Raw genomic sequence first — 27,585 nt, forward strand, 5'->3', positions numbered from 1 at the left:
GCCTACAAGACAGGTTCTGTAGAACACCACGGCTGTCTAGTAGAACTGATGCAGCTCTTTAAAAATTATGAATTTGCTAATATATGCAATCAATACTTTGGATGACCAATCAACAGTTTTTGCTGTACAGATGAAATCCTGGAGGCCTCTTTTAAAATTTTTTCTCTCTTTTTTTTGGAATATCAAAAAGCAAAATTGGCTTCATAGTATTTTTAAGTATAGAAGATACTCTGAGTGCTTTGTATTAGTAAATTTCTATTCGACAAAAAAAACCAACGTATTCCATCAATTTCTTTGTATATCCATACAAAGTTTCACGTTGTAAGCTTTCAAAAAATTCTGTGAAAGTCACTTTTCAATAATGCTTTAGTGTTCTGTCAGTTTAGTTTGAGCTGCAATTTTCTTTCAGTTTTGTCTAGTAGCAATTAAATTTTTATATAAGTGGGTGTAAGTAACGTAAGTGCATCAAAACTGGGCTGCAGTTTACATGGAAGGAAATTTTATTTTTTGAATTGTGCCAATTTCAATATGTAGTTCCATAGAGTAGATTTGCACTAGAAGTAAATTTATTTCACTAAGAAACCTTCATTTTGATTTTAAATATGGATTTTCACTGAAAAATCATCCAGCCTTCCTTTTATTTTTTAATAAAAAATAAAAACCAAAAATCCTGATAATTAATCTTCTTTTAATCCAGGATATAACTTGCATAAATAGCAATATAGCTGGTACCTTTACAGGATTGGGAAATATGATACCCTCAGGTATTCTTCTTGCTTTGCGGTTCTGGCTAGGGATAAAGTAATAAAGTAATAAAGTGTTCATAGACGAACATTTTCCCATCCTTTTAAGTGCCTGTCTCCTTGAGAGTATGTTTTTGCAAGTATATTGTGCAAAAGCACAACCCCCCAAGTGTTATGTCCAACCTTTGCCTCATGACACTGCAACAGGTAGTAGAGATATTTCGGGTATTTTGCAATATTGCAGACAATACTGAATATGAGATGAAAAGCTTCATGAGATTTTTAATTAGAGAAGCAGCAAAGTTTCAAAATATTACCCTTTCTTACCTGCACAACCCCTCAGATTTGTTTATTTCCTTGATTATCTAATCCAAACATTTAATGTTTTAATGCTTTTTTTTATGCTTTCTTTTGTTGTTTGCTGTTAAACCTCATTTTTGAAGACTGGAAAGCAAAGCTTTCCCAACAATAGCAGAATCTATGCTCCTGGTGTTCTATTATAGGTGGTCTCCAGTGTGTTCCTGGAATCAAAAGGTAGCAGAAGAGATGCAGATGTCCCATCCTAATTTAACTGTCTAGGTCACAACTTCTGAACTGTGAACTGTCCTGTCAGCTCAGGAGCCAGTCAGTGAGTAGAGTCACTTACTGAGTTTTGTATCAACTGCGTTTCATTGTTATAACTTCATTTTCTCTCTCTTTAGTCTTTGTATGTTTGTACATGTAATTTCAAGAGATTTGTATTTGGAAAAATGTTCATCTGGAAGATGATGTGCATGGTATTTCTTGCTTGGGGTCTGATGATGTAAAATGAGCAATGGAGCTATTACTTGGTAACTGCAGTCCGTGGACAAGCTCTGCTTGGGCTGTGTTGGAAGTATCCATAGAGCAGTGAATAAGAAAGGTGAACTACTTGTAGTTTAGGAGCTGATGAGCTGAGACCTAAGGCAGCAGACACAGCTAGCATGTAGAACCAGCACTGTCTGCCTTTCCAACTCAACACTCCTCCATTGGAATCACTTGTCCAACCACAAAAAGCCTTGATTTGGTGTCCTGGGAATCAAAGGCAAATCACTGTTCATAGAAGGATTCTGGAAAGTTTAAAAATGGATGGAGATGATTAAGGACAAATTTAAATATTCCTCTGGTGAAGTTGCTGGAATTACATAAAGGCTCATCTTGGCACACATTTCAGTGAAGCCTGTTAGTTATGAGAACAAAAGTGGTGATAGAAGTAGTGCTAAATTCTTCCCAGTCAGTGGGCAGGAAAAATAATTTGGGGTTTGTGGCCTCCAATTCCAAATGACCTGAATCTCATTAAACAGCACAATGGCTAACTGTAATGCTTTCTTTATCTCCTAGCTTTTCCTTCACACAGGAAAATATGTCAGGCAGACTGCAACTCATCTCTTAGACACGTTACCAAAGGAAGAACTGAAGTTTCTCTCTTTCTGAAGTTTCTTTCTTTCTGAAGTTTCTTTCTCTTCTGAAAACAAGGGGTCTGGGACAAACATTGTCCTTGCTCAGGCCAATTTGCCTACATGTTAAGGAACCTTTAGCAGCACAACCAAAGCAATTCAGGAGTATAAGGTTGCAAAAGGTAAATTGCATGAAAGGCTTTCCCGACAAGATCCTATTTGTATACTGCTATACAGCAGTTGTTCACATAAATGAGTAGAAACCGTTTTCTAAGGAAAAGGTTACTTTTTTTTCTGTATCTAATTAACATTTTAAACATGTTTAATATATTGTCATGATAACTAAAAATATCCAAAAATAACCACCAAAGTGGAAGATGTGATTGTCCTCTTTGCTAAAAGGAACAAATGTACCTAAAGAAAAATTTCTTCACAATCACCTGCCAAGGCAATTTTCCCTGGGGGCAGGTGCATTCTTCAGCTTGCAGGGGGATTCCTGCATCAAGGCAACCCCAGGGAGTAGAGGGAGCTGCCAGCACCTGTCAGCCCTCACAAAAGCAGATGATGAGGCTTCAGCGGGGCCAGGAGCAGCAGCCACCCTCACATACAAAAGCTGCCCCTAGGGAGCTTGAGTGACTAGGGTGTGGTGTGGTAATTTCAGTGGGAAGCTGTGCATGGAGGGCAAAAGGTGGGTTGCTTTCTATTCTGGGAGCAATGGAGGAAGGCACCTTCTACTGAAATAGAAATGGTGTCCATGCGCCAGCTGGGCTGAGGCTGAAACCCAGACAAAGGGGCCACAACATACCCAGACAGATGACTACACCCAAACAGACCTCTGGAGGACCAAAAGAGCTGCCCAAACCCTCAGTTCCAGGGAACTCCAGAATGCGGAAGTCCCCCTATGTCCTGAAGGCAGAGGTGGGTGTCATGGATGCAGGTGTGCCCAGATGGATGAACTTTTCAAACAAGTGGCTCTGTTATGAGAGGAACTCACCCGGCAATGTAGCATCCAGGAATCCAAGCGGGAGATTGATAAATGGTATTATGCACTGACACGGTCCAAGCAACAGCCCTACCTTAAGTCCTGGCAAGGGGAACATGAACTAGCTTTGAGCCCTCAAGCAACAAACTTGAATGACTCACAAGATGAGGGAGACCGGACCCTCATCTCTGCTTGGAGCAGGAGGAGTCTCCCCCTTTCCCCTGAAGTGCCCCTGCTGTCCTGGTTTCAGTTAGGACAGAGTTAATTTTCTTCCTAGTAGCTGGTAGAATGCTATGTTTTGGCTTAGGATGAGAAGAGTGCTGATAACACCCCGATGTTTTAATTGTTGCAGAGCAGTGCTTATACCAAGCCAAGGACATCTCAGCCTTTTGCTCTGTCCTGCCAACAGGCAGTCTGGGGGTGCAGCAAGAGCTGGGAGGGGACAGATCCAGGACAGGTGACCCAAACTAGCCAAAGGGGTATTCCATACCATCTGACATCATGCTAAACAATATATAGGGGTGGCTAGCCAGGGGGAGGGGGCCGGACTGCTCGGGGTTAGGCTGGGCATCGGTCAGCGGGTGGTGAGCAATTGCATTGTGCATCACTTGTTTGTACACATTAGTAGTAGTAGAACTATTATCATCATTGTATTATTATTATTATTGTTATTATTGTTATTATTGTTATTATTATTTTCCTGTCTTATTAAACTGTCTTAATCTCAACTCATGGGCTTCACTTTCCATTTCTCTCCCCCATCCCAGAGAGGGAGGGGGGAGGGTGAGCGAACGGCTGTGTTGTGTTTAGCTGCTGGCCGGGTTAAACCATGACACCTGCACAACAGATACAGTGCTCTAGGGTTGGAGAGAGGAGACTGTGTGAGTAATGGTGAATATGTCGGAAAGGGCAACCATACAAATTTGGCTCAGTCTGCCACCTGCATCAGAGCCAGTGCCACAGAAAAGGCATGAAGGGTGTTAGTCATGGGGGGGCTCCTCGCTGAAAGGCACTGAGATACCAATTTACTGTCCAGATAATCTCTCCAGAGAGGTTTGCTGCCTGCCTGGGGCCCATATTTGTGATGTTATGAAGAGGCTACCAAGCCTGGTGGTAGCATCTACTACACCTTCCTACTCTTTCATGTATGAGGCTGCAACAAAGAGACTCAAAAATATCAAAAGGGACTTTATGTCCCTTGAAAAGATGTTAAAGGGATCAGAAGCACAAGTAGTATTCTCCTCTGTTCTCCCAGTTGGAGACTGGGACCCAATAAAAAGGAGACTAATGGACCAAGTGAACGATAGGCTACAAGGCTGGTGCCATGATCAAGGTTTTGGGTTCTATGATCTTGGTTGTACTTTTGAAAGACATGCTGATGCTAGATGGGGTGCACGTGACCAGGTAGGGCAGGAGTGTTCCAGGCAGTAAACTGGCTAGGATTATTAGGAGGGATTATTAGGCTGGGATTATTAGGAGGGCTATTGGGATTATTAGGAGGGCTTTAAACTGGATGCGGTGAGGGAAGGGGATGTACCTCTGAGTGGTGGAAGCAAATCTGAGAACACTGTCACTTTAGGAAGCAAGAGGGAAATAGTTGTGAACTGTCCCAATGCAAACAGAAAGGGATCTGGAAATGTGATGTGACCAATTGCCCAGCTGAAATTCCTCAACACCAATGCACGCAGCATGGGAAACAAGCAGCAGGAGTTGCTTGTCATGGCACAATTACTATGGCGCAATTAGAGAAATATGACTTGATTGTTATCACAGAAATGTGGTGGGATGGATTACACAACTGGAACACTGGAATAGAGGGCTACAAGCTCTTCAGAACAGATAGGCAGGGAAGGAGGGGTGTGGGTGTTGCCCTCCATGTTCAGGGAGGGATTGATTGCAAAGAGATGCCTCTGAGAAACAGCCACGGACAGGTTGAGAGCTTGTGAGTAAAAGTTAAGGACCACACCAACGAAGGAAAACTTATGGTTGGGGTCTACTACAGGCCGCCTGATCAAGGGGAGCCTGTTGATGAGACCTTCATGCTTCAGCTACAAGAAGCATCCTTATCTGGGAATGATAAGGTTGAGTCTGGGAATGATAAGGTTGAGTCCCTATGGGTTAGGATCAGCGGGAAGGCCAACAAGGCAAGCATCCTGGTGGGGGTCTGTTATAGACCGCCAAACTAGGATGAGGAGACTGATGAGGAGTTCTACAGGCAGCCGACAGAAGTTGCGAAATCGTCAGCATTTGTTCTCGTAGGGGACTTCAACTTCCCAGACATATCCTGGAAGCACAACACAGCCCTGAGAAAGCAGTCTAGGAGGTTTCTGGAGAGCATGGAAGATAGCTTCTGATGCAGCTGGTTAGTGAGCCTACCAGGGGTGGTGCCCCGCTAGACCTTCTCTGCACAGAGAAGGACTGGTGGGAGATGTGGTGGTTGGAAACTGTCTTGGGCAGAGTAACCATGAAATGGTAGAGTTCTCCATTCTTGGAGGAGCCAGGAAGGGGATCAGTAAAACTGCTGTATTGGACTTCCGGAGGGCTGACTTTGAGCTGTCCAGGACACTGGTTGGCAGAGTCCCTTGGGAGGCGATTCTGAAGGGCAGAAGAGTCCAGGAAGGCTGGGTGCTCTTCAAGAAGGAAATCTTAATGGCGCAGGAGCGGTCTGTCCCCACGCGCCCAAAGACGAGCCGGCATGGAAGAAGACCGGCCTGGCTGAACAGAGAATTGTGGCTTGAGCTTAGGAGGAAAAAGAGGGTTTACAATCTTTGGAAAAGAGGGCAGGCCACTCGGAAGGACTATAAGGATGTTGCGAGGCTGTGCAGGGACAAAATTAGGAAGGCCAAAGCTCATCTGGAGCTCAATCTGGCTACTGCCATCAAAGATAACAAAAAATGTTTTTACAAATACATAAACACAAAAAAGGAGGACTAAGGAGAATCTCCAGCCTTTACTGTATGTGGGGGGGGAACTTAGTTACAAAAGATGAGGAAAAGGCGGAGATGCTTAATGCCTTCTTTATCTCAGTCTTTAGAGGCAAAACCAGTTGCTCTCTGGATACCCAGTTGTCGTGGTTCCGCTCAAGTGGGCAGCCGAGCTCCACCAAAGCCGCTCTCTCACTCCCCCTCCTCAAAGAGGAATGGGGAGAAAATATGTGAAAAGGGCTCAAGGGTTGAGATAAGGACGAGAAAATCACGCAATAATTATTGTAACGGGCAAAACAGACTCAGCATAAGAAGATAGTAAGATTTATTGCTCATTACTAACAAGCGAGAGAAGTGAGAAACAAAGGAAAGAAACCAAAAGCACCTTCCCCCCCCATCCACCCTCTTCCACCTCCTCCCCCCGAGCGGCGCAGGGGAACGGGGGAATGGGGGTTATGGTCAGTCTACAGCGCTTCTTCTCTGCCACTCCTTCTCGGTCACTCTCGTCCCCTGTGCTGTGGGGTCCCACCCACGGGATGCAGTCCTTGATGAACTGATCCAGCGTGGGCTTCCCACAGGCAGCAGATCTTCCAGAACTGCTCCAGATATGGGTCCGTACCACGGGGTCCATCCCTCAGGAGAAAACTGCTCCAACCTGGCTCCCTTACGGGCAGCAGCTCCTGCCGGGTCACCTGCTCCTGCGTGGTCTCCTCTCCATGGGCTACAGGTCCGGCCCGGAATCTGCTCCGGCAGGGGTCTTCCACAGGTGGCAGCCTCTGTCGGTGCAGGGCCACCTGCTTCACCATGGTCTCCTCCACGGGCTGCAGCGTGAAACCCTGCTCCACCGTGGTACTCCATGGGCTGCAGGGGGACATCCTGCTTCACCATGGTCCTCACCACAGGCCGCAGGGGACTTCTGCTCCAGCGCCTGGAGCACCTCTCCCCCTCCTTCTACACTGACCTTGGCACCTGCAAGGCTGTTTCTCACTCCCTTCACTCTCCCAGCTGCTGTGTGGCACAGCGTTTTTTTCCCTGTCTTAAATATGCTCTCACAGAGGTGCAAACAACATTGCTTATTGGCTCAGCTCTGGAAAACAATGGGGCCCTTCCCAAACATGGGGCAGCTTCTAGATCTTTCTCACAGAAACCACCCCTATGGCCCCCTGCTACCAAAACCTTACCACGTAAACCCACTACACCAGTACCCTGAACTGGTGGAAGGGGATGGGAGCAGAATGTGGCCCTCACTATCCATGAGGAAATGGCTGGCGACCTGCTACGGCACTTGGATGTTCGCAAGTAGATGGGGCCAGATGGGATCCACCCAAAGATACTGATTGAACTGGCAGAGGAGCTGGCCAAGCCGCTTTCCATCATTTATCAACAGGCCTGGCTATGGGGGAGGTCCCAGTCGACTGGCAGCTAGCAAATGTGATGCCCATTGTTATAAATGGCTCAGTCTTCAAAATAGGACTATAATCAACGTTTGCAATTTATTAAAGGAATAGAGGTAAGCAAACAGCGCTGGGTGCGCCGGGAGTCTCTGCTGCACCAGGCAGGTAAACACCACAACTGCTCTCTCACTCCCCCTCCTTAGATGAGGAGGGGAAGAAGTAAAGGAAAGAACAACTCATGGGTTGAGGTAAGGATAATTTAATTAAAGGGAAAAAAATAATAATTATTAAGGAAAGATTATTATTAACTAAACAGTTTAACTAAAGGGGGGAAAAAAGGGGGAAAGGGGAAAAGGGAGGGGGAAAGGGAAAAAACAAAACAAATAAAGGTTATGTGGAAGTGCGGACGAAAGAAATTACTCTCTGCTTCCCACAAATGAGTGATGCTTGACCACGTCCTTGAAGCAGGGCCTCAACACACGTAGCCGGTGTTCCGGTGGAGGACCGGCATTTTCACGACGAGAGCCCACCCCTCCCCTCTTCTTCCTGTTTCCACCTTGTATTGCTGAGTGTGACATCATATGGTATGGAATATCCCTTTGGTTGGTTTAGGTCAGCTGCCCTGGTGATGTTTCTTTTCTCACTTTTTTGCCCACCCCCTAGGAGGGTTAGAGAGAGTCTAGTTTCTAGAGAAACTACTGCAGAGGTGGAAACAGACTGAGAATAAGGAATGAATCACTTAAGCTCCTGGAAAGCAAATACTGAAATTAAAATGGGCATAAACATCCTGACCTAAATCATGCATCAATTCTGAAACACTGTTTTCCAATTCATATTCTCTGTAGGCCACGTATGTTATCATGTGTTTTATCATCTATTTGAAGTATTATGTGCATGTGCAGCTAAGATGTACAATAACACCCAGGGTCCTAAAAGAATTTGCTGAAGTAGTTGCCAAATCTCTCTCAATCATATTTGAAAAGTCCTGGCTGTCAGGTGAAGTCCCTGGTGACAGGAAAAAAGGAAACATCACTCCCATTTTTAAAAAGGGTAGAAAAAACAACCTGGGGAACTACAGACTGGTGAGCCTCACCTCTGTGCCTGGGAAGATCGTGGAAAAGATCCTCCTGGAAGCAGTGTCGAGGCACATGCAAGACGAGCCTGTCTGAATTTAAGAAGAGATTGGACTGTGAACTTAGGCACATGGTCTGAACTTTTGGGTAGACCTGTGCGGTGTCAAGAGTTGGACTTGATGATCCTTAAGGGTCCCTTCCAACTCAGGATATTCTATGATTCTATGATTCTATGATCCGAGATAGCCAGCGTGGTTTCAGCAAGGGTAAATCATGCCTGACCAATCTGGTGGCCTTCTATGACGGAGTGACTGCAGCAGTTGACAAGGGAAGATTGACCAGTGTCTTCTACCTGGACTTCTGCAAGGCCTTTGACACAGTCCCACATGACATCCTGAACTCCAAAATGGGGAGATATGGACTTGATGGGTGGACCATTCAGTGGATAAGGAGTTGGCTTGAAGGCCGCACCCTTCAAGAGTTGTAGTCAATGGCTCTATGTCCAGGTGGAGGCTCGTAACTGTGGTGGTTTTACCGTGCTGGGCAGCTAAACCCCACAACCACTCTCTCACTCCCCCTCCTTTAGATGAGGAGGGGGAGAAGTAAAGCAAAGAACAACTCACGGGTTGAGATAAGGATAATTTAATTAAAGGGAAATAATTATAATAATTAAATAAAGACTACCATGAATTAAACAATTTAACTAAGGGGAAATAAAAGGGAAAGGGGAAAAAGGGAGGAAAACAAACAAACAAAATAAATGAAAGCTATATGGAAGTGCAGAGAAAAGAAATTACTCTCTACTTCCCACAAATGAGCGATGATTGACCACGTCCTTGAAGCAAGGCCTCAACGCATGCAGCCGGTGTTCAAGAGGAGGACCGACGTTTTCCCAACGAGAGCCCACCCCTCCCCTCTTCTTCCTGTTTCCACCTTTTATTGCTGAGTGTGACATCACATGGTATGGAATATCCCTTGGATTGGTTTAGGTCAGCTGCCCTAGTGATGTTTCTCTCCTCACTTTTTGCCCACCCCCTAGGAGGGTTAGAGAAAGGCCCAATGCTGTGCCACTGCTGCTCAGCAGTAGACACAACACTGGTGTGATAACACTGCTGTTCCAGCTACAAGTACAGAGTATGGCACTGTTCCTTGGGCGAAGACAATCCCACGAGTGGGTTTGCCTTTTCCCGAGGCAGGAGCAACCCACACTGCCTTCCCCATCCACCTTCCTATATGCACTACGGGAACTTTAGCTCCTTTCACAGTGTGTAGGGGTTTTGTTTCGGCAGGACCAGCACGGCTGTCAGACCCCCTATTGTTAACTAGCCAAGTGGCTTCTGGTAGATTTGTGTCCCATTGTTTCCATGTCCCGGCACCTAATGCTCCTAACATAGTCTTTAACAGTCCATTGTACCTCTCAACCTTCCCAGAGGCTTGTGGGTGATAAGGGATGTGGTACACCCACTCAATACCATGCCTCTTTGCCCAGGAGGTAACAAGATTGTTTCGGAAATGACTCCCATTGTCAGACTCAATTCTCTCTGGTGTACCATGACTCCACAATACTTGTCTTTCCAGGCCCAAGATAGTGTTTCGGGCCGTGGCATGGTTTACAGGGTATGTTTCCAGCCACCCAGTAGTTGCTTCTACCATGGTGAGTATGTACCGTTTGCCTTGGCGGGTTTGTGGGAGTGGTCCGATATAGTCAATTTGCCAGGCCTCACCATATTGAAACCCTAACCATCTCCCCCTGTTCCAGGGAGATTTTACCTTCATGGCTTTCTTGATTGCAGCACAGGTCTCACACTCATGGGTAACCTGTGTGATGGCCTCAATGGTCAAGTCCACCCCTCGATCACGAGCCCATCTGTAAGTGGCATCCCTCCCCAGATGTCCTGATGTTTCATGGGCCCATCGAGCTACAAACAGCTCACCCTTTGTCCTGGTTTCAGTTAGCACAGAATTAATTTTCTTCCTAGTAGCTGGTGGAATGCTGTGTTTTGGCTTAGAATGAGAAGAGTGCTGATAACACCCCGATGCTTTAATTGTTGCAGCATTCCACCAGCTACTAGGAAGAAAATTAATTCTGTGCTAACTGAAACCAGGACACCCTTACGTTCCCAGTCTAGGTCCACCTGAGCCACTTCAATTTTCGAAGCTCAATCCACTTCTTTGTTGTTCTGATGTTCTTCAGTAGCGCAACTCTTGGGCATGTGGGCATCTACATGACGTACTTTAACATCCAGGTTTTCTACCCGGGCAGCAATATCTTGCCACAGGGTAGCAGCCCAGATAGGTTTACCTCTGCGCTGCCAGTTGCTCTCTTTCCATTGCTGCAGCCACCCCCACAGAGCATTTGCCACCATCCATGAATCAGTATAAAGATACAATACTGGCCAATTTTCTCTTTCGGCGATATCTAGGGCTAGTTGTATGGCTTTTACTTCTGCATACTGACTCGACTCACCTTCCCCTTCCATGGCTTCCACAACTCGTCGTATGGGATTCCACACAGCAGCTTTCCATTTCCAATGGCTCCCTATCACACGGCAGGATCCGTCAGTAAACAACGCATACTGCTTTCTGTCTTCTGGCAACTCATTGTATGGTGGTGCCTCTTCAGCACGGGTTACCTCTTCTGTTGGCACTCCGAAATCTCTGCCTTCCGGCCAGTCCATAATCTCTTCCAGGATTCCTGGGCGATTGGGTTTCCCCATTCGAGCCCGCTGTGTAATTAACGCTATCCACTTACTCCATGTAGCATCAGTTGCATGGTGTGTAGTGGGAATTTTCTCTTTGAACATCCAATGTAATACAGGTAGCCGCGGTGCCAAGAGAAGCTGTGCCTCTGTACCCACAACTTCTGAAGCAGCTCGAACACCCTCATATGCCATGAGTATCTCTTTTTCAGTTGGGGTGTAATTGGCTTCTGATCCTCGATAGCCCCGACTCCAGAAGCCCAGAGGTTGACCTCGAGTTTCTTCTGGGGTTTTCTTCCAAAGGCTCCAGGTGAGCCCATGCTCCCCAGCTGCAGTGTAAAGTATATTTTGCACAGCTGGTCCAGTACGGACAGGCCCAAGGGCTACTGCACGAGCTATTTCTTGTTTGATTTGTTCAAATGCCTGTTGTTGCTCAGGGCCCCACTCAAAATAGTTTCTCTTTCGAGTCACTCGATATAGAGGACTCACAAGCTGACTATAGCCTGGCACATGCATTCTCCAGAATCCCACGAGGCCTAGGAAAGCTTGCGTTTCCTTTTTGCTAGTTGGCGGAGACATTGCTGTTATTTTATTGATCACATCCATTGGAATATGGCGACGTCCATCCTGCCATTTTACCCCCAAGAACTCGATTTCCTGTGTAGGCCCCTTGACCTTGCTCTTTTTAATGGCAAAACCAGCTTTCAGGAGAATTTGGATTATTTTCTTCCCTTTCTCAAAAACTTCTTCTGCTGTGTTGCCCCACACGAGGATTTCGTCAATGTACTGAAGGTGCTCAGGAGCTCCCCCTTGCTCCAGTGCAGACTGGATCAGTCCATGGCAAATGGTAGGGCTGTGTTTCCACCCCTGGGGCAGCCGATTCCAGGTGTATTGGATGCCCCTCCAAGTGAAAGCAAACTGCAGCCTGCATGCTGCTGCCAAAGGGATGGAGAAAAATGCATTAGCAATATCAATTGTGGCGTACCACTTGGCTGCCTTTGACTCTAGTTCGTACTGAAGTTCTAGCATGTCCGGCACTGCAGCACTCAGTGGTGGCGTGACTTCATTCAGGCCTCGATAGTCCACTGTTAGCCTCCACTCGCCATTAGACTTTCGTACTGGCCATATAGGACTATTAAAGGGTGAGCGAGTCTTGCTGATTACTCCCTGACTCTCCAGTCGGTGAACCAACTCATGGATGGGAATCAGGGAGTCTCGGTTGGTGCGATATTGCCGTCGGTGCACCGTTGTAGTAGCAATTGGTACCTGTTGTTCTTCAACCTTCAGCAATCCTACAACAGAAGGGTCTTCTGAAAGGCCAGGCAGGGTAGACAGCTGCCTAATCTTTTCTGTGCTCAAAGCAGCTATGCCAAAAGCCCACCGGTATCCTTTTGGATCCTTGAAGTACCCTCTCTTGAGATAGTCTATGCCAAGGATACACGGAGCCTCTGGGCCAGTCACAATGGGATGCTTTTGCCACTCATTCCCAGTTAGACTCACTTCAGCTTCCAGTACAGATAGTTGTTGGGATCCCCCTGTCACTCCAGAGATACAGGTGAGTTCTGTCCCTTGGTAGCCTGATGGCATTAAGGTACATTGTGCGCCAGTGTCCACTAAAGCTTTGTATTCTTGTGGTTCTGATGTGCCAGGCCATCGGATCCACACAGTCCAATAAATCCGGTTATCCCTCTCCTCTACCTGGCCAGAGGCAGGGCCCCTCTAGTAGTGTCCTTCATTGGTCTGTCTTAGGACCAGTTGGTTTGGGCTGGAACTAGATGATCTTTAAGGTCCCTTCCAACCCAAACCATTCTATGATTGCATGATTTGCCATTCTTTGCCTTCACCTGTGGTGTCCAATGAACAAAAAAATGTGAAATACTTCACGGCAACAGATGCTCTAAGAGTAGTGGAGCTATGCACTGAAGTGCGCGTACAGCAACAATAGCTGAAGCTCCAACTATGGAAAACTGACAGAGGCACCAGCAACTCAAATTTTGTGTGGCACTTTTAAACTCCTGTTGCAACTAGTAAGACCTGAAATTATTGCAAGAGAGATTAGAAATGTAAGTTCTCTCTCCTTTTCCAGGAGCCTGGTGCTTAAGTATACAAATCAGAGAAAATCCAGAGAAGTTTAGGTGTATTTCGCTCTGTCTGACTATTCGGTGGGTAAGGAATTGGCTTGAAGGTCGCACCCAGAGAGTAGTGGTCAGTGGATCTATGTCCAGGTGGAGGCCAGTGACAAGTGGTATACCGCAGGAGTCTGTCCTGGGACTGGTACTGTTTAATATCATTATCAATGACATAAACAGTAGGATCGAGTGCACCCTCAACAAATTTGAAGATGACACCAAGCTGAGTGGTGGGGTTGATATGACAGAAGGAAGGGACACCACCCAAAGGGACCTGGACAGGCTTGAGAAGTGGGGCCACGTGAACCTAATGAGGTTCAACAAGTCTAAATGCAGGGTGATGCACCTGGGTTGGGGCAATCCCAGACGTGAGTACAGACTAGGAGAAGAACTCATTGAGAGCAGCCCTGTGGAGAAGGACTTGATGGATGAAAAGTTCGACATGAGTGCGTGTTTGCAGCCCAGAAGGCTAACTGCATCCTGGGCTGCATCAACAGAGGAGTGGCCAGCAAGTCAAGGGACGTTATTGTCCCCCTCTACTCAGCCCTTGTGAGGCCCCACTTGGAGTACTGCATCTAGGTGTGGAGCCCCCAGTACAAGAAAGATGTAGACGTGTTAGAGCGGGTCCAGAGGAGGGCCACAAAGATGATCAAGGGGCTGGAGCACCTCTCCTATGAAGAAAGGCTGAGAGCTGGGGCTGTTCAGCCTACAGAAGAGAAGGCTCCAGGATGATCTCATCACAACCTTTCAGTACTTAAAGGGGTCTTATAAAAGGGATGCAGAAGGACTCTTTACTCAGGTAGATAATGATAGGACAAGGGGGAATGGTTTTAAACTAAAAGAGGGAAGATTTACATTAGAGCTTGGAAAGAAATTTTTCACTCAGAGGGTGGCGAGGCACTGGAACAGGTTGCCCAGACAGGCTGTGGATGCCCCATCCCTGGCAGTGTTTAAGACTAGGTTAGATGAGGCCCTTAGGAACCTGATCTAGTGGGTGGCATCCCTGCCTATGGCAGGGGGGTTGGAACTAGGTGATCCTTGAGGTCCCTTCCAACCCAGACCATTCTATGCTTCTATGCTTCTATGATTCTATGAACACCCTGGGATGCATTAGGAGGAGTGTTGCCAGCAGGTCGAGGGAGTTGATCCTTCCCCTCTGTTCAGCACTGGTGAGACACATATGGAGTGCTGTGTTCAGTTCTGGGCTCCCCGGTATATGGACATACTGGAGCCAATCCAGTGAGGGGTCACAAAGATGAGTAAGGGACTAGAGCATCTCTATATGATCAGAGATTGGGACAACCGGGACTGTTTGGCCTGGAAAAGAGAAGGCTCAGGAATATCTTACCAATATGTATAAATATATGATAGGAGAGTGTAAAGAAGGCTGAGCCAGACTCTTCTCAGTGGTAACCTGTGACAGGAAAAGAGGCAATGGGCACAAACTGAAACACACATTTCCATTTGAACATAAGAAAAGAATTTTTTACTGTGAATGTAGAACACTGGAAGAGGTTGCCAAGAGAGGTTGTAAAGTCTTCATTCTTGGAGTTATTCAAAACCCAAATAGACACAGTCCTGGGCGATCTGCTGCAGCAGATCCTGCTCTAAGCAGGATCTAATTCTGTGATTTTTGTGATCTTCTGAAATGTCTCAGAAAAAGGACAGAGTAATATCTGTGGAGAGGGTTGCTACTATAAAGACTTATTTGCTTTTATTTCAGGCTCAAAATACAGAATTTTCTTCAAGAATAAATAACTGGTAATTTTGGAAGTGCTTTAAAAATTTTCCTTTAAACATTTTTTCTCCCTCATGTTTTCTTAGGGAAGGCAAATGTGAGTTCTTATACTATGAGAACACTGGCTTTGAAGTTAATTTAGAATGGAAAGGTAGAAAAATGCCTCTGGTTACTGAAGACATGTAAAAGATATCTTCCTTTGCACAGCCTTACCTGTGAAGTCTGAGAATCCATGGAAGCTCTCTTCATCCACTTTGCAGGCTTCCATCAGGCTACTGAAGAGGGTGCCAATTGGATCCAAAGGGTGTCCCACCAAACCTTCAAGATTCGTTATTGAGGTTACTCCTTTGTGGAGAAGTTCTATGTTAGAAAAGATGGAGGGAGGAGGGAGGGAAAGAGTGCATATTAGCCACTCTTTAGTTAGCCACTTTATTACTTAAAAGAGGAAGAAAAAAAAAAAAAAGAATGAAGGCAAAACGCCATTCAAACACTTGCAAAGCACATTATGGGTCAACAGTTTCAAATGTAGTGATTTTTTTTTTTTGGAAATCTCTTACTCGCTACCAGGAAATCTTCTGAGAACATCTGCTGAAAAATGACAGCAAAGACTTTTTGACTTTTTGACTTTTTTTTTTTTTTTTTTGTAATGTATCCACATCTGTTTCCTGGCTCAAAAGATGTAGTGCCATTTTGTACGTTTTAAGTGAATCTGATGGCACTGAAATAAATGAAAATACTCTAAAATATGTTCCATTATCCCAAATAAAACATGAGCTTATTTTGCATCTAAATATTAATGAAATGATAAACTCAGGATGACAACTCCTTTAAAAAAATAAAAAGAACAAAAACATTAAATGTAGTACGCAAAAAAAAAAAAATTGTCTTTTAATTGAATCACCTTAATTTTGGCATTCTAAAATTTCAGTCGACAAACATACTTTGTTGGATACTTTGCTTTGTAGCCCTCACCCATAGATCAGTTGGAACATGAAAAAAATCCTTTAGCACAATGAATTGAAGAAAGTATGTATTTGGTAAAGGTTATAGATTCCCCTGATCCCATTTTTTACTAACAGGCTTATGGCACTAGCTCTCCTTTGACTCCAACCCCCAACTTTTTTCTCCTAAACATGTATATGCTACTGAACTATGGGAGATCAGTCTCATTATGGCTGATCATGTAAAAATTGTATACAAGCTATTATGGATGCTCTGCTTCTCTACCTACTACGCACTTACTTGAAGATGCCTCTACTCACTCTCATTTATGGGGTATCACCTTCCTTAGTAACCACATGCATTATTGCAAAGCTTTAAAATGCTAGAAAGCCTACTTCTTACCTAAATGTGTGGGGCTACAAAATGAAACAGCCACACTGTTGAACTGATTGCTCAGGAGGATAGGGCTGGGTGTTTTTGTTTTGTTTTGTTTTGTTTTTTGATGTTGTTGCTGTTTAGGAATCAACTGATATGTAATTAAAAAAAAAAAGTAGATCTTTGTCTTACTAACAAATATCATGTGCTATACATGACATGCAGAAACAAGTAATATTAACAAAAAGGATTATTCACACTGACTTCTTACTGATTCACTTATACGTTACATTACCACTATGATCATTTGCAATGGAGAGTTAAAGACGCCTCATTGACTTTATAGTTTCAAAAACAGTTTTCTTATGCAAAGTTCCAAATGTTATCGTCATCTTGTCATGTCCTTTGCCCTCCTCTCTTCCCCACATTTACCTTTCTTCTGAGCCTGGAACATTTCCAGCTGTTTCTGCTGCTGCCTTCTTAGTGTATTAACAATAGCTATTGCCAGCCTCAGTGCTTCTCTTGGATATCCATGAGATCGTAATGCATCCACCCTCGCACAGGCTGTGGGAACATGTTCTAAAATGGAGAAAATAATTGAATAGCAACGCTTCCATGTCTGCAATGGCCTGTTTTGCTAGGTTAACTCCAAAGGTTAAAACTGTGCAAAAGAGAATTAAAGGACTACTTCTGAAACCAGCATTTCAAGGGACCCTCTGTTCTTTTTGCCAGGCTTCTCATTCATCTCCCCACCATGCCCCCTAAAATAATGCCATAGAAACTAAACAAAGTGGCAAGTCACAGAAACCTCTTTAAAGTTTAGCCACTTACCATGCCAGAGGGGCCACCCATGAGAGTCAAAGAGTGAGTTTTCAGTGTCGTCATGGTAACAGTAGTTGGTGTATAGGTTACTGCTGATAATGTGCTGTAAGTGGCTGTCCTGCCAGTGAAGATCGCATGCCTCAATGGCTCGAGTGAACACCGTCCGATGGGGCCTGTTCGATGAATCTGTCATTTTCAGAAGTTCAGAAAGCTTCATCAGCTTTTACTCATTCATATGTGAATAAGTCATTCACAGCGTTCTTGTCTTCTTCCTACTCATGACCCCCAACTGATGGCAGCCTGTCTTATCCCCCTTCTGCAAGAAGCAGGCTGCAGATGACATTTCACATCCTATTACTGAACAGGCTAGACAAAGTGTGCACCATTCACTCTGCATTCAAAAAGAGATCTATGGAACAGCAAGACTAATGCTAAACAGGGCTTTGCAAAGGGAACAGCTAAAGATGAAGGATATCTGACAGCTCTCCTGAGAACAAACTAGAAAGTATATGGCACAGCTACTCAAACATTCCCAACTTCTCTATTTCTGAGACCCAGAGCTGCAAGGACAAGGGATGGATGAACAGCGTATGAAGAACTCTGGGTCAGACGTGTTCTGCAGGGGTTTCCCTACATCGAGGCCCCTTCAAGGCAGATGAGGGAGCCGCCAGGACCCGGCAGCCCTCACGAGGGTGGCTGATGAGGCTTGGGTGGAGACAGGAGTGTCCCTCCTCTGTCATACAAAGGCAGCCCCTAAGGAGCGCGAGCAACCAGGAGTGTGGCTAACAGAGCAGGCAAACAGGGCTTGTCAGTCAGGGAGTGGTGTGGCAGTGTGTTCAGGCAGGGCATGCAGGGAGGGTGCTGAAGCTTGGCCAGGTTGACTATGGAGCGATAGTATCCACCCAGCAGAAGACAGCGGCCTCACAGAGCTCAGCACACACCCACCACAGCTGATGCAGCCTCCCAGACAGAACTCCAGGGGGAACATGCTGCCACCGAGGTGTCAGGCTGCTGGGTGTGCCCTACTCTTATGCCACTACAGGATGACAGTAGAGAGCACAGCTCTGGGAGGTGTGCCCAGGTTGAAGAACTGCTTTGTCTGGTGGCAGAGCTTTGGGAGGAGGTGGGCAGGCTGAGGAGCATCAGGGAGTCAGAGAAGGAGATTGACTGGTGAGGTAGAGCTCTGCCATCCCTGCAGCAGGGTCCTCAGCCAGCCATAGCCACTGCTCAAGAAACAAAAGTTCCCCTACCCCCTTGCCAGAACGCAGACAGAAGGGATCTAAGAGACAGGGGGGAGTAGAAGCAGGATCCTGTTTGGCGTAGCAGGTGACCTCAGCAGCTGCCTACCTCACCTTCCCAGGTGCCCCTATACAACAGGAATGAGGTTCTGGAACTGTATAGGAAATCAAATGACAATGTGGATAAAGGTCCATCTATATTGAGGGAGTTGCCCAGGGCAAGTCAACCTATGTCCCACATAACAACAACCTCCACCAAGAAAAAAAGAACAGTTATAGTCATAGGTCATATAGTTCCCTTCTGAAGGGAACAGAGGGCCCGATTTGTTGTTCAGACTTGACCCATAAGGAAGACTGCTGTCCCTGGGGCAGGGGTATGAGACATTATTCAGACAGTCACTCGTCTGGTAATAATCCCTCTGATTATTACCCTTTATTGTTTTTTCAAGTTGGCAGTGATGAGATGGCAAAGAGAAGCCAAAGAGCAATCAAAAGGGAATTTAGGGCTTTGGGGCAACTGGTTGAAGGATCAGGTACACAGGTAGTGCTTTCCTCCATCCTTCCAGTAGCAGGGATCAATACTGAAAGGAACAGGTGAACCTATCTGATCAATACATGGCTCCGAGGCTGATGCCACCAACACAGTTTCAAGTTTCTTGATCATGGGAAGGTCTACATGACACCAAGCCTACTGACTCCTGATGGAGATCACCTTTATCTGAGGGAGAAAAGGATTTTTGTCCAGGAATTATCAGGGCTGATCAACAGGGCTTTAAAACTAGATTCGAAGGGGGAAAGGGACAAAACCAGGCCCACCAGAGAGACTGGACACCAATTTTTGAGGAACTGCATGCTGGGGAGGCCCTTCAGTCTGCCCCACAAAGGGCTGAGTTGAATGAAAAACATCTCAAATGTTTCTATACATACACACGCAGCATGAGAAATAAGCATTTCAGCTCCCTGAAATGCTTGTATACTAATGCGCGTAGTATGGGAAACAAACAGGAAGAACTGGAGATCTGCGTGCAGTCGCAAGGCTATGATCTCATTGCAATCATGGAGACATGGTGGGATAGCTCACATGACTGGAATGCTGTCATGGAAGGCTACGTGCTTTTTAGAAAAGACCAGACAGGAAAGCGAGGTGGTGGAGTTGCTCTTTATGTGAGAGAGCAACTGGAATGTGTGGAGCTCTGCCTGGGGGTGGATGAAGAGCGAGCTGAGAGCTTATGGGTAAGGATTAAAGGGCAGGCTACCACAGCTGACGCTGTTGTGGGTGTTTGCTACAGGTCACCTGATCAGGAAGAGGAGGTGGATGAAGCCTTCTTCAGACAGCTCCAAGTAGCCTCTCAGTCACAAGCCCTGGTTCTCATGGGAGATTTCAACCTCCCTGATATCTGCTGGGAAGACCACACAGCTGGGCACAAATAGTCCAGGAGGTTCCTGCAGTGCACTGATGACAAATTTTTGACGCAGGTGGTCAAAGACCAACAAGGAAAGGTGTGTTACTAGACCTTGTATTAACAAATGAGGAAGGATTAGTTGGAGATGTGAGGGTCAGTGAGCAGCCTTGGCCGCAATGACCATGATATGGTGGAGTTCAGGATCTTGCGAGGAGGAAGCAGGGCAAAAAGTAGGATTGCGACCCTGAACTTCAGGAGAGCAAACTTTGTCTTCTTCAGGGATCTACTTGAAAGAATTCCATGAGTTAGGTCCATGGAAGGAGGGGGGGTCCAAGACAGATGGTCAGTATTCAAGTATCACTTCCTCCAAGCTCAAGATTGGTGCGTCCCTATGAGCAAGAAAGCAAGCAAAGGGTACAGGAGATCTGCGTGGATGATCAGGAAGCTCCTGGCAAAGCTCAAAAAGAAGAAGGAAGTTTACAGCATGTGGAAAAGGGGGCAGGCGACTTGGACGGAATATAGGGATGCTGTCAGAGTATGCAGGGATGCGACAAGGAAGGCCAAGGCCCATTTGGAATTAGATCTGGCAATGGATGTCAAGGACAACAAGAAGGGCTTCTTCAAATACATCAGTAGAAAAAGGAAGACTGGGGAAAATGTCATCCCACTGCTGAATGGGGCTGGTACTCTGGTGACAAACTATATGGAGAAGGCAGAGTTGCTGAATGCCTTTTTTGCTTCAGTCTTTACTGCTATGACCAGCCCTCAGAAATCTCAGACCCTGGAGACAAGAGAGGAAGTCCGGAGAAAGGAGGACTTTCCCTTCTTCAAAGAGGCTCAGGTCAGAGATCATCTAAGCACACCTGACATCCACAAATCCATGAGCCCCAATGGCATGTACCCACAGGTGCTGAGGGAGCTGGCCAATGTTATTGCTAGGCCCCTCTCCATCATCTTTGAAAGGTTGTGGAGAACAGGAGAGGTGCCTGAGGACAGGAAGAGAGCCAATGTCATGCCAGTCTTCAAAATGGGCAAGAAGGAGCACCCAGGCAACTACTGGCCAGTCAGCCTCACCTCCATCCCTGGAAAGGTGATGGAACAGCTCATCCTGGAGGTCATCTCCATGCATGTGGAGGATAAGAAGGTGATCAGGAATTGTCAGCCTGGATTCACCAAGGGGAGATCATGCTTAACCAATCTGCTGTCCTTCTATCATGAGATGACTAGATGGGTAGATGAGGGGAGAGCGGTGGATGTGGTCTACCTTGACTTCAGCAAGGCTTTTGACACTGTCTCCCGTAACATCCTCATGGGCAAGCTCAGGAAGTGCAGGCTAGATGAGTGGACGGTGAGGGGGATTGATAATTGGCTGAATGGCAGAACTCAGAGAGTTGTGCTTAGTGATGCAGAATCTAGTTGGAGGCCTGTAGCTAGTGGTGTCCCCCAGGGGTCAGTACTGGGTCCAGTGTTGTTTAACTTATTCATCAATGACCTGGACAATGGAAGAGAGTGCACCTTCAGCAAGTTTGCTGATGACACAAAGCTTGGAGGAGTGGCTGATACCCCAGAAGGCTGTGCTGCCATTCAGAGGGATCTTAACAGGCTGGAGGGTTGGCCGATAGAAACCTTGTGAAGTTCAACAAGGGTAAGTGCAAGGTCCTGCACCTGGGGAGGAATAACTCCAAGCACCAGTACAGGTTGAGGGGTGAGCTGCAGAGAGGGACCTCGGAGTCCTGGTGGATAGCAGGCTGACCATGAGTCAGCAATATGCCCTTGTGGCCAAGTTGTCTAACGGTATCCTGAGCCGTATTTGGAAGAGTGTTGCCAGCAGGTCGAGGGAGGTGATCCTCCCCCTCTACTCAGCCCTGGTGAGGCCACACCCGGAGTATTGTGTCTAGTTCTGGGCTCCCCAGTGCAAGAGGGACATAGAACTACTGGAGCGAGTTCAGAGGATGGCTACAAAGATGATTAGAGGACTAGAACTCCTGTCATACAAGGACAGGCTGAGAGAACTGTGCCTGTTTAGCCTGGAAGAGAAGACTGTGGGGAGACCTCATTAATGTATATAAATATTTGAGGGGAGGGTGTCAAGAGGATGGAGCCGGTCTCTTTTCAGCTGTGCCCAGAGACAGGACGAGAGGCAACGGGCACAAACTGAAGCACAGGAGGTTCCGAATATGAGGGGGCACTTCTTTACTGTGAGGGTGACAGAGTACTGGAACAGGTTGCCCAGAGAGGCTGTGGAGTCTCCTTCTCTGGAGATATTCAAAACTTGACTGCATGCCATCCTGCGCAATGTGCTCTACATGATCTTAATTGGCAGGGAGGTTGGACTAGATGATCTGCAGAGGTCCCTTCCAACCTCGGCCATTCTGTGATTCTGTGTGACTTTCAGTCTTTCTCTTTGAAAAGTGATGTTAACTTTGAGCACTTGTTTAATTTTTTGTCATAAACATCTACAAATACTGTAGATAAAACAAGGTGCACTGAGGTCATGGGAGTGGCATAACCCTTACTGGGCATCTATCCATGGCAAAACCCCTCTGTCAATGTCATGTCCAAGTTGCCACTAGCCTGTCCAGGTTGGGCTGAACTTCAAGAAATCCAGAAAGCAAAAACCACCTCTTTAGGGAGTTATTTGGTGAATGAACTTCTAGCCCCAGCTAGCTGTGAGATTTATAAAGGAACTCTCTAACTATTTCCTTCGGAGGTAATCTTACAAAAAAAAGGACCAATGTAAAACCCATCTAAATTCACATCTGCCCCTCCCTCCCCAACATTTAATTTTAACTTTATCATAATTGTATGAAATATGTATCAAAATACTGAGGGTTTTGAGGATTATGAGGGTTTTTGTTCAAGGGAAATGTCTTGTGTTTTCCCCAGTAGCAATCTTTGTTTAGAGAGGACTGGACAAGGCTTCTGCTAGATTTAATAATCACATTTTTTATTAGAAAGCATGATACTGAATATACAGAGACCTCCAAGAAGGCAGTGCTGCCTCTACACCCCCCCCCTCCCCAACCTGGCAATGCAGACTGCACAACACAGAACAGATCCTATAAATGGCTGCTTTACTTTTTCACCCACTCAGTTTAATGCAGTTGCAACTGATCTCTCTTTAAATAGGTATCAAAGGCTTTGTAACTGCAAACAAAATAAAAATCCCAATACCAGAAGGGACACAAGATTGTAGTCAAGCAAAGAAACAAGCTTTTACTTTGACATACTTCAAGGACATTCCATTTACATGCAATAAGTATTCAGAAGGACCAAGTGAAAAGCTAGAGGACCTAACTAAACACAAATACTTGCTTTGAAAACATCGCAGCCCCGGCATGAAAAAAACAATTTATCCTTCCTGCAAGGAAGTATTAGTGAAAATAAATTTGGCTGGTCTGTCCTTAATAAGAAAGTTACTTGTCCTAGTCCCAGGAAAGAGTGCTGAATTCTGCAAGGCTAGAGTATATAAGATAGATGTTATATGTTGCAGTCAGTGCATATATTTAGGCTTACCTTGGTTAGCATTTTCACCCCGAGGCAAAGCATTGGTTAAATTGGGCACCTCGTTTCCATGGTTTCCATCTTCCCAGGGGCAAACATCCACACTGTTCCATTTTTTCAGCTGTTTTAGCCAACTGGCCTTCTGCTCCAACTTGCAGTGGGGATTTAAAACTATACACATCCATAGAGCACCTGATTTAAAAAAAAATCGCTAAAATATGTTTTCTATTAAAAATGCAGCAGTCAATGACTAATTGCAAACTTCTATACTGTAATATATTTTTTTCTCCCCTACACTGCTTACTTCCCAGCTACACCTAGCACCAGGCAGGCTGAATTCCTGACTCAGAATGTGGCCCATCTGAAGCAGCTGAAAGAATGTACCAATCCAACCTTCTAAATTAAAAGGCATTAAGTTAGTCTTTTGTACCAGAAAATCCAGAGCTCACAAAGCATGGTTCATCAGACAGGAGTATCAGTCAAAACCAAACAAGAATTCGCATAAAGTTTCAGAATAAAATTACCCAAGTTTTTCTTCTAATTTTTGTATCAAGAGTGAATGTTTTCTACAAACAAGAACTATGTATCTTCCAGCTTCACATTAGAGGAACCAAACAAGTATGAGTAAAACATGTATTTTGTAAACACATACTTCTACACTCAAAACCCAGCAAAAGTACTGCTGATCATGTAATTCTTTTTACAAACACATCTGGATCTCAGGGACAAAGTAAACACTGGTTTTATGCAGTCTAATAGGGATATTTTTTACTGCAATTGCTTCAGTAATTTGGTTACACTTGAAAAAAAATTATACATGTTCTTTTTATGGAGCTCTAATTTACAGAAAGCTAGTTTCCTCTGACACATACCTTTTTTTTTCTTTTTTTTTTTTTTGCTACATTTTTTATGTTTGCTATGCACACATACCATTACTTTAGAACCTGTTCCATGACACTATATAACATGGCAGGTATAAATACATCAGGGTTTCCAGCAACTATTTTCAAATTGAAAGATTTTTCTCTAAATCAGCTGTCTCTTCATCAGCATGAACTTTGACAGAAGCAAGAATCACAGAATCACAGAATCACAGAATTTTCTAGGTTGGAAGAGACCTCAAGGTCATCGAGTCCAACCTCTGACCTAACGCTAACAGTCCCCACTAAACCATTTCCCTAAGCTCTACATCTAAACGTGTTTTAAAGACCTCCAGGGATGGTGACTCCACCACTTCCCTGGGCAGCCCGTTCCAGTGCCTCACAACCCTTTCAGTGAAGAAGTTCTTCCTAACATCTAACCTAAAACTCCCCTGGCTCAACTTAAGCCCATTCCCCCTCGTCCTGTCACCAGGCACGTGGGAGAACAGGCCAACCCCCACGTCGCTACAGCCTCCCTTGAGGTACCTATAAAGAGCGATAAGGTCGCCCCTGAGCCTCCTCTTCTCCAGGCTGAACAAGCCCAGCTCCCTCAGCCGCTCCTCGTAGGACTTGTTCTCCAGGCCCCTCACCAGCTTTGTCGCCCTTCTCTGCACCCGCTCAAGCACCTCCATGTCCTTCTTGTAGCGAGGGGCCCAAAACTGAACACAGTACTCGAGGTGCGGCCTCACCAGAGCTGAGTACAGGGGGAAAGACATCTGAAAGCGCTATTTAGCAACAGTTCATTTTCTCATTAAGACCATGCCTTATACACTACAAGAGATTTAGAGAATATGCTTAAACTACAGGCTGGAAAAAAAAAAAAGAATAAAAATACAGCTGGTTCTTCCAGGATAATAAAATTTTTCACATTCAAGTACTCTTTTGCTTACTAAGAATGCAAAATAGATACCCAGAGTACAGGCCATCACATTACATTCATTCCTAGAGTAGTTTGGCATGTTGATACGCCAAAACACAGGACCCAATGGAAACAGAGCCTGATCCTTAAGGTTGCAAATCCCCAGATATTCTGAACACTATGGAATGGGGAAGTAATAGCAAAGAAATCTGAACACCTCAAGAAAATAAGATACGGTACAGTGCAGAACACCAGAGGGAGATGCTGCACTAATGCAGATTATTGGTGCACATTTACAGTACAGCAAAACTTTTTTATTATTATTTTTTCTTTTTAAAGCATCTGAAGCTTTTCATGGGAGTGAGTAAAGCCAATACTGTTTTTAAAAACATTTTAAAATCAAATCATATGACTTTCTATTAGAAAACCTCTTCAACAAGCTTCACTCCCCAAACAGTCAAATTACAAATGTTTCTTATTATTAAGCGTCAGTGTATTCAGCACTGCTCAAGAGAGAAGGAATATATTTCTTGCAATCTGCAAAACAAAAGATGGAGGATATTGGAAAGCCTTAGAGAACAGTTAACTTGGATTTATTTACTTATTTATTTTCAAAATCAAGTATTACTTGAAGGCATTGAAGAGACATCACACCTTTTAGCATCTTAAAAAAAAAAAAGCCAATTTAATACTTTGTAGCCAGATTCCCAGTGCTTTCAGGCTGAAGCAAACAAAAAATAGACTATCTTAACTACATTTTGGAATAATTTCAGTCATAGGCAGAACACACACTACTGATTAAGCAATGCCCCTGCAAAACAAGTAGCCTTTTATTTTTCTGTGTTTCAAACACCACTAGAGAAAAAGGAATTAACTCGCCTTCTTCAGAAGCTCCACTATGCATACAGTGCATCTAGTGGACAGGAAAGGGAAGAGATAGCCAAAAGTACCAAAAACCTTTAAAAACTTATTTCATTTAAAGAGGGAAACTATGTCAATCTGTACTGGTTTCAGTTAGAACAGAATTTTCTTCCTAGTAGCTGGTGGAATGCTGTGTTTTGGCTCGGGATGAGAAGAGTGCTGATAACACCCCGATGTTTTAATTGTTGCAGAGCAGTGCTTATACCAAGCCAAGGACATCTCAGCTTCTTGCTCTGTCCTGCCAACAGGCAGGCTGGGGGTGCAGTAAGAGCTGGGAGGGGACAGACCCAGGACAGGTGACCCAAACTAGCCAAAGGGGTATTCCATACCATCTGACGTCATGCTAAACAATATATAGGGGTGGCTAGCCGGGGGAGGGGGCCGGACTGCTCGGGGTTAGGCTGGGCATCGGTCAGCGGGTGGTGAGCAATTGCATTGTGCATCACTTGTTTGTACATAGTAGTAGTAGTAGTACTATTATCACCTTTGTATTATTATTATTATTATTATTGTTATTATTATTATTGTTATTATTATTTTCCTGTCTTATTAAACTGTCTTTATCTCAACTCACGGGCTTCACTTTCCATTTCTCTCCCCCGTCCCAGAGAGGGAGGGGGAGGGTGAGCGAATGGCTGCGTGGTGTTTAGCTGCAAGCCGGGTTAAACCACGACACAATCATAACTACATTGTTAGCAGTTCATCTCTGAAACCTAGGCAATTTTTATGCAAATGAAGCACAAGGACAAGTGTATTTATGAACCCCACACAAACCACTTCACATTTCAATAGAACCCAACTGCACCCTGCTCCCAGCGACTTCAGAGGAAGCCGTGTATGCATTTGAGCTCGCTGAGGCCCTTGTGCAGCTTTCAAGGCTGCCCTATTGCCTGCAGGATGAGGGGTGCAAGACAAATCTACTCCCCTGAGAAGAGAAGGGAACAGAAAGAGCATTGCGCTCAACTCCTGTAGCATTACAAAGGCCACCATCTGGGAGAAGGTAGCATAATGCCAATAACCCCACACTCTTCAGCCTATTTGGGTTTCTGGTTTTTCTTGGTTGTTTTTTTTTTGTTTGTTTGTTTTGTTTTGTTTTGTTTTGTTTTGTTTTTCTTTCTTTCTTCCCCCTAGTGAGTGTGCACTTTCCTGTATTCATATTTCTTTCTCCTCCTCCCCAAGTGCCTTCACTTCTCCCCTAACATCAGCTCCATTCTGGCTCCTTCCATTCAGTGGTTCCCGTCTGGCTTCTAGCACTGAAAAGTCTGAGGAAAACATTCACTTCCTCCCAATTTTATTTTTATTTTTTTGACTTTCCACATGCCAACTGGAAGGACCCTGGAGAATATTCTTCCCTAAATGGGAAGAATCCACTGATGCTGCTCAGTGGAAGCCCCACTGAGCTGGCCCTTAAATGGCACCACCAACCTGAAGGCTTACACAGGCCTCAAACAAGATACTCTCTTTTCTGCCTAATAGCTCCTATGCTGGGAAACAGCCATTCTCC

At 45.2% G+C, this 27,585-nt stretch overlaps 1 protein-coding gene across 1 annotated transcript; it reads right to left on the minus strand.

Moving 5' to 3' along the window:
- Window positions 1-14,762: 14,762 nt before the first annotated feature.
- Window positions 14,763-23,595, minus strand: LOC116501294 (zinc finger SWIM domain-containing protein 6-like). The gene is made up of 5 exons (XM_032206813.1): window positions 23,394-23,595; window positions 17,246-17,422; window positions 16,847-16,993; window positions 15,311-15,457; window positions 14,763-14,773 (listed from the first exon to the last, which is right to left on the minus strand). Exons 1-5 carry the CDS (start codon window positions 23,560-23,562, stop codon window positions 14,763-14,765), a joined length of 651 nt encoding a protein of 216 aa, XP_032062704.1. The 5' UTR covers window positions 23,563-23,595.
- Window positions 23,596-27,585: the final 3,990 nt, after the last annotated feature.

The sequence above is a fragment of the Aythya fuligula genome, chromosome W, assembly GCF_009819795.1.
Source record: "Aythya fuligula isolate bAytFul2 chromosome W, bAytFul2.pri, whole genome shotgun sequence".
NCBI lineage: Eukaryota > Metazoa > Chordata > Aves > Anseriformes > Anatidae > Aythya > Aythya fuligula.

What these genes read in the sequence shown, in the direction of transcription:
- LOC116501294 (XM_032206813.1), bottom strand. Translation starts at nt 23,562, where the DNA reads ATGTGTATAGTTTTAAATCCCCACTGCAAGTTGGAGCAGAAGGCCAGT. An exon ending in GGGTGAAAATGCTAACCAAG is followed by an intron (nt 17,423 to 23,393) that starts GTAAGCCTAAAT and finishes TGAAAATGACAG; the next exon opens with ATTCATCGAACAGGCCCCAT. An exon ending in GTTCCAGGCTCAGAAGAAAG is followed by an intron (nt 15,458 to 16,846) that starts GTAAATGTGGGG and finishes TTTCTAACATAG; the next exon opens with AACTTCTCCACAAAGGAGTA.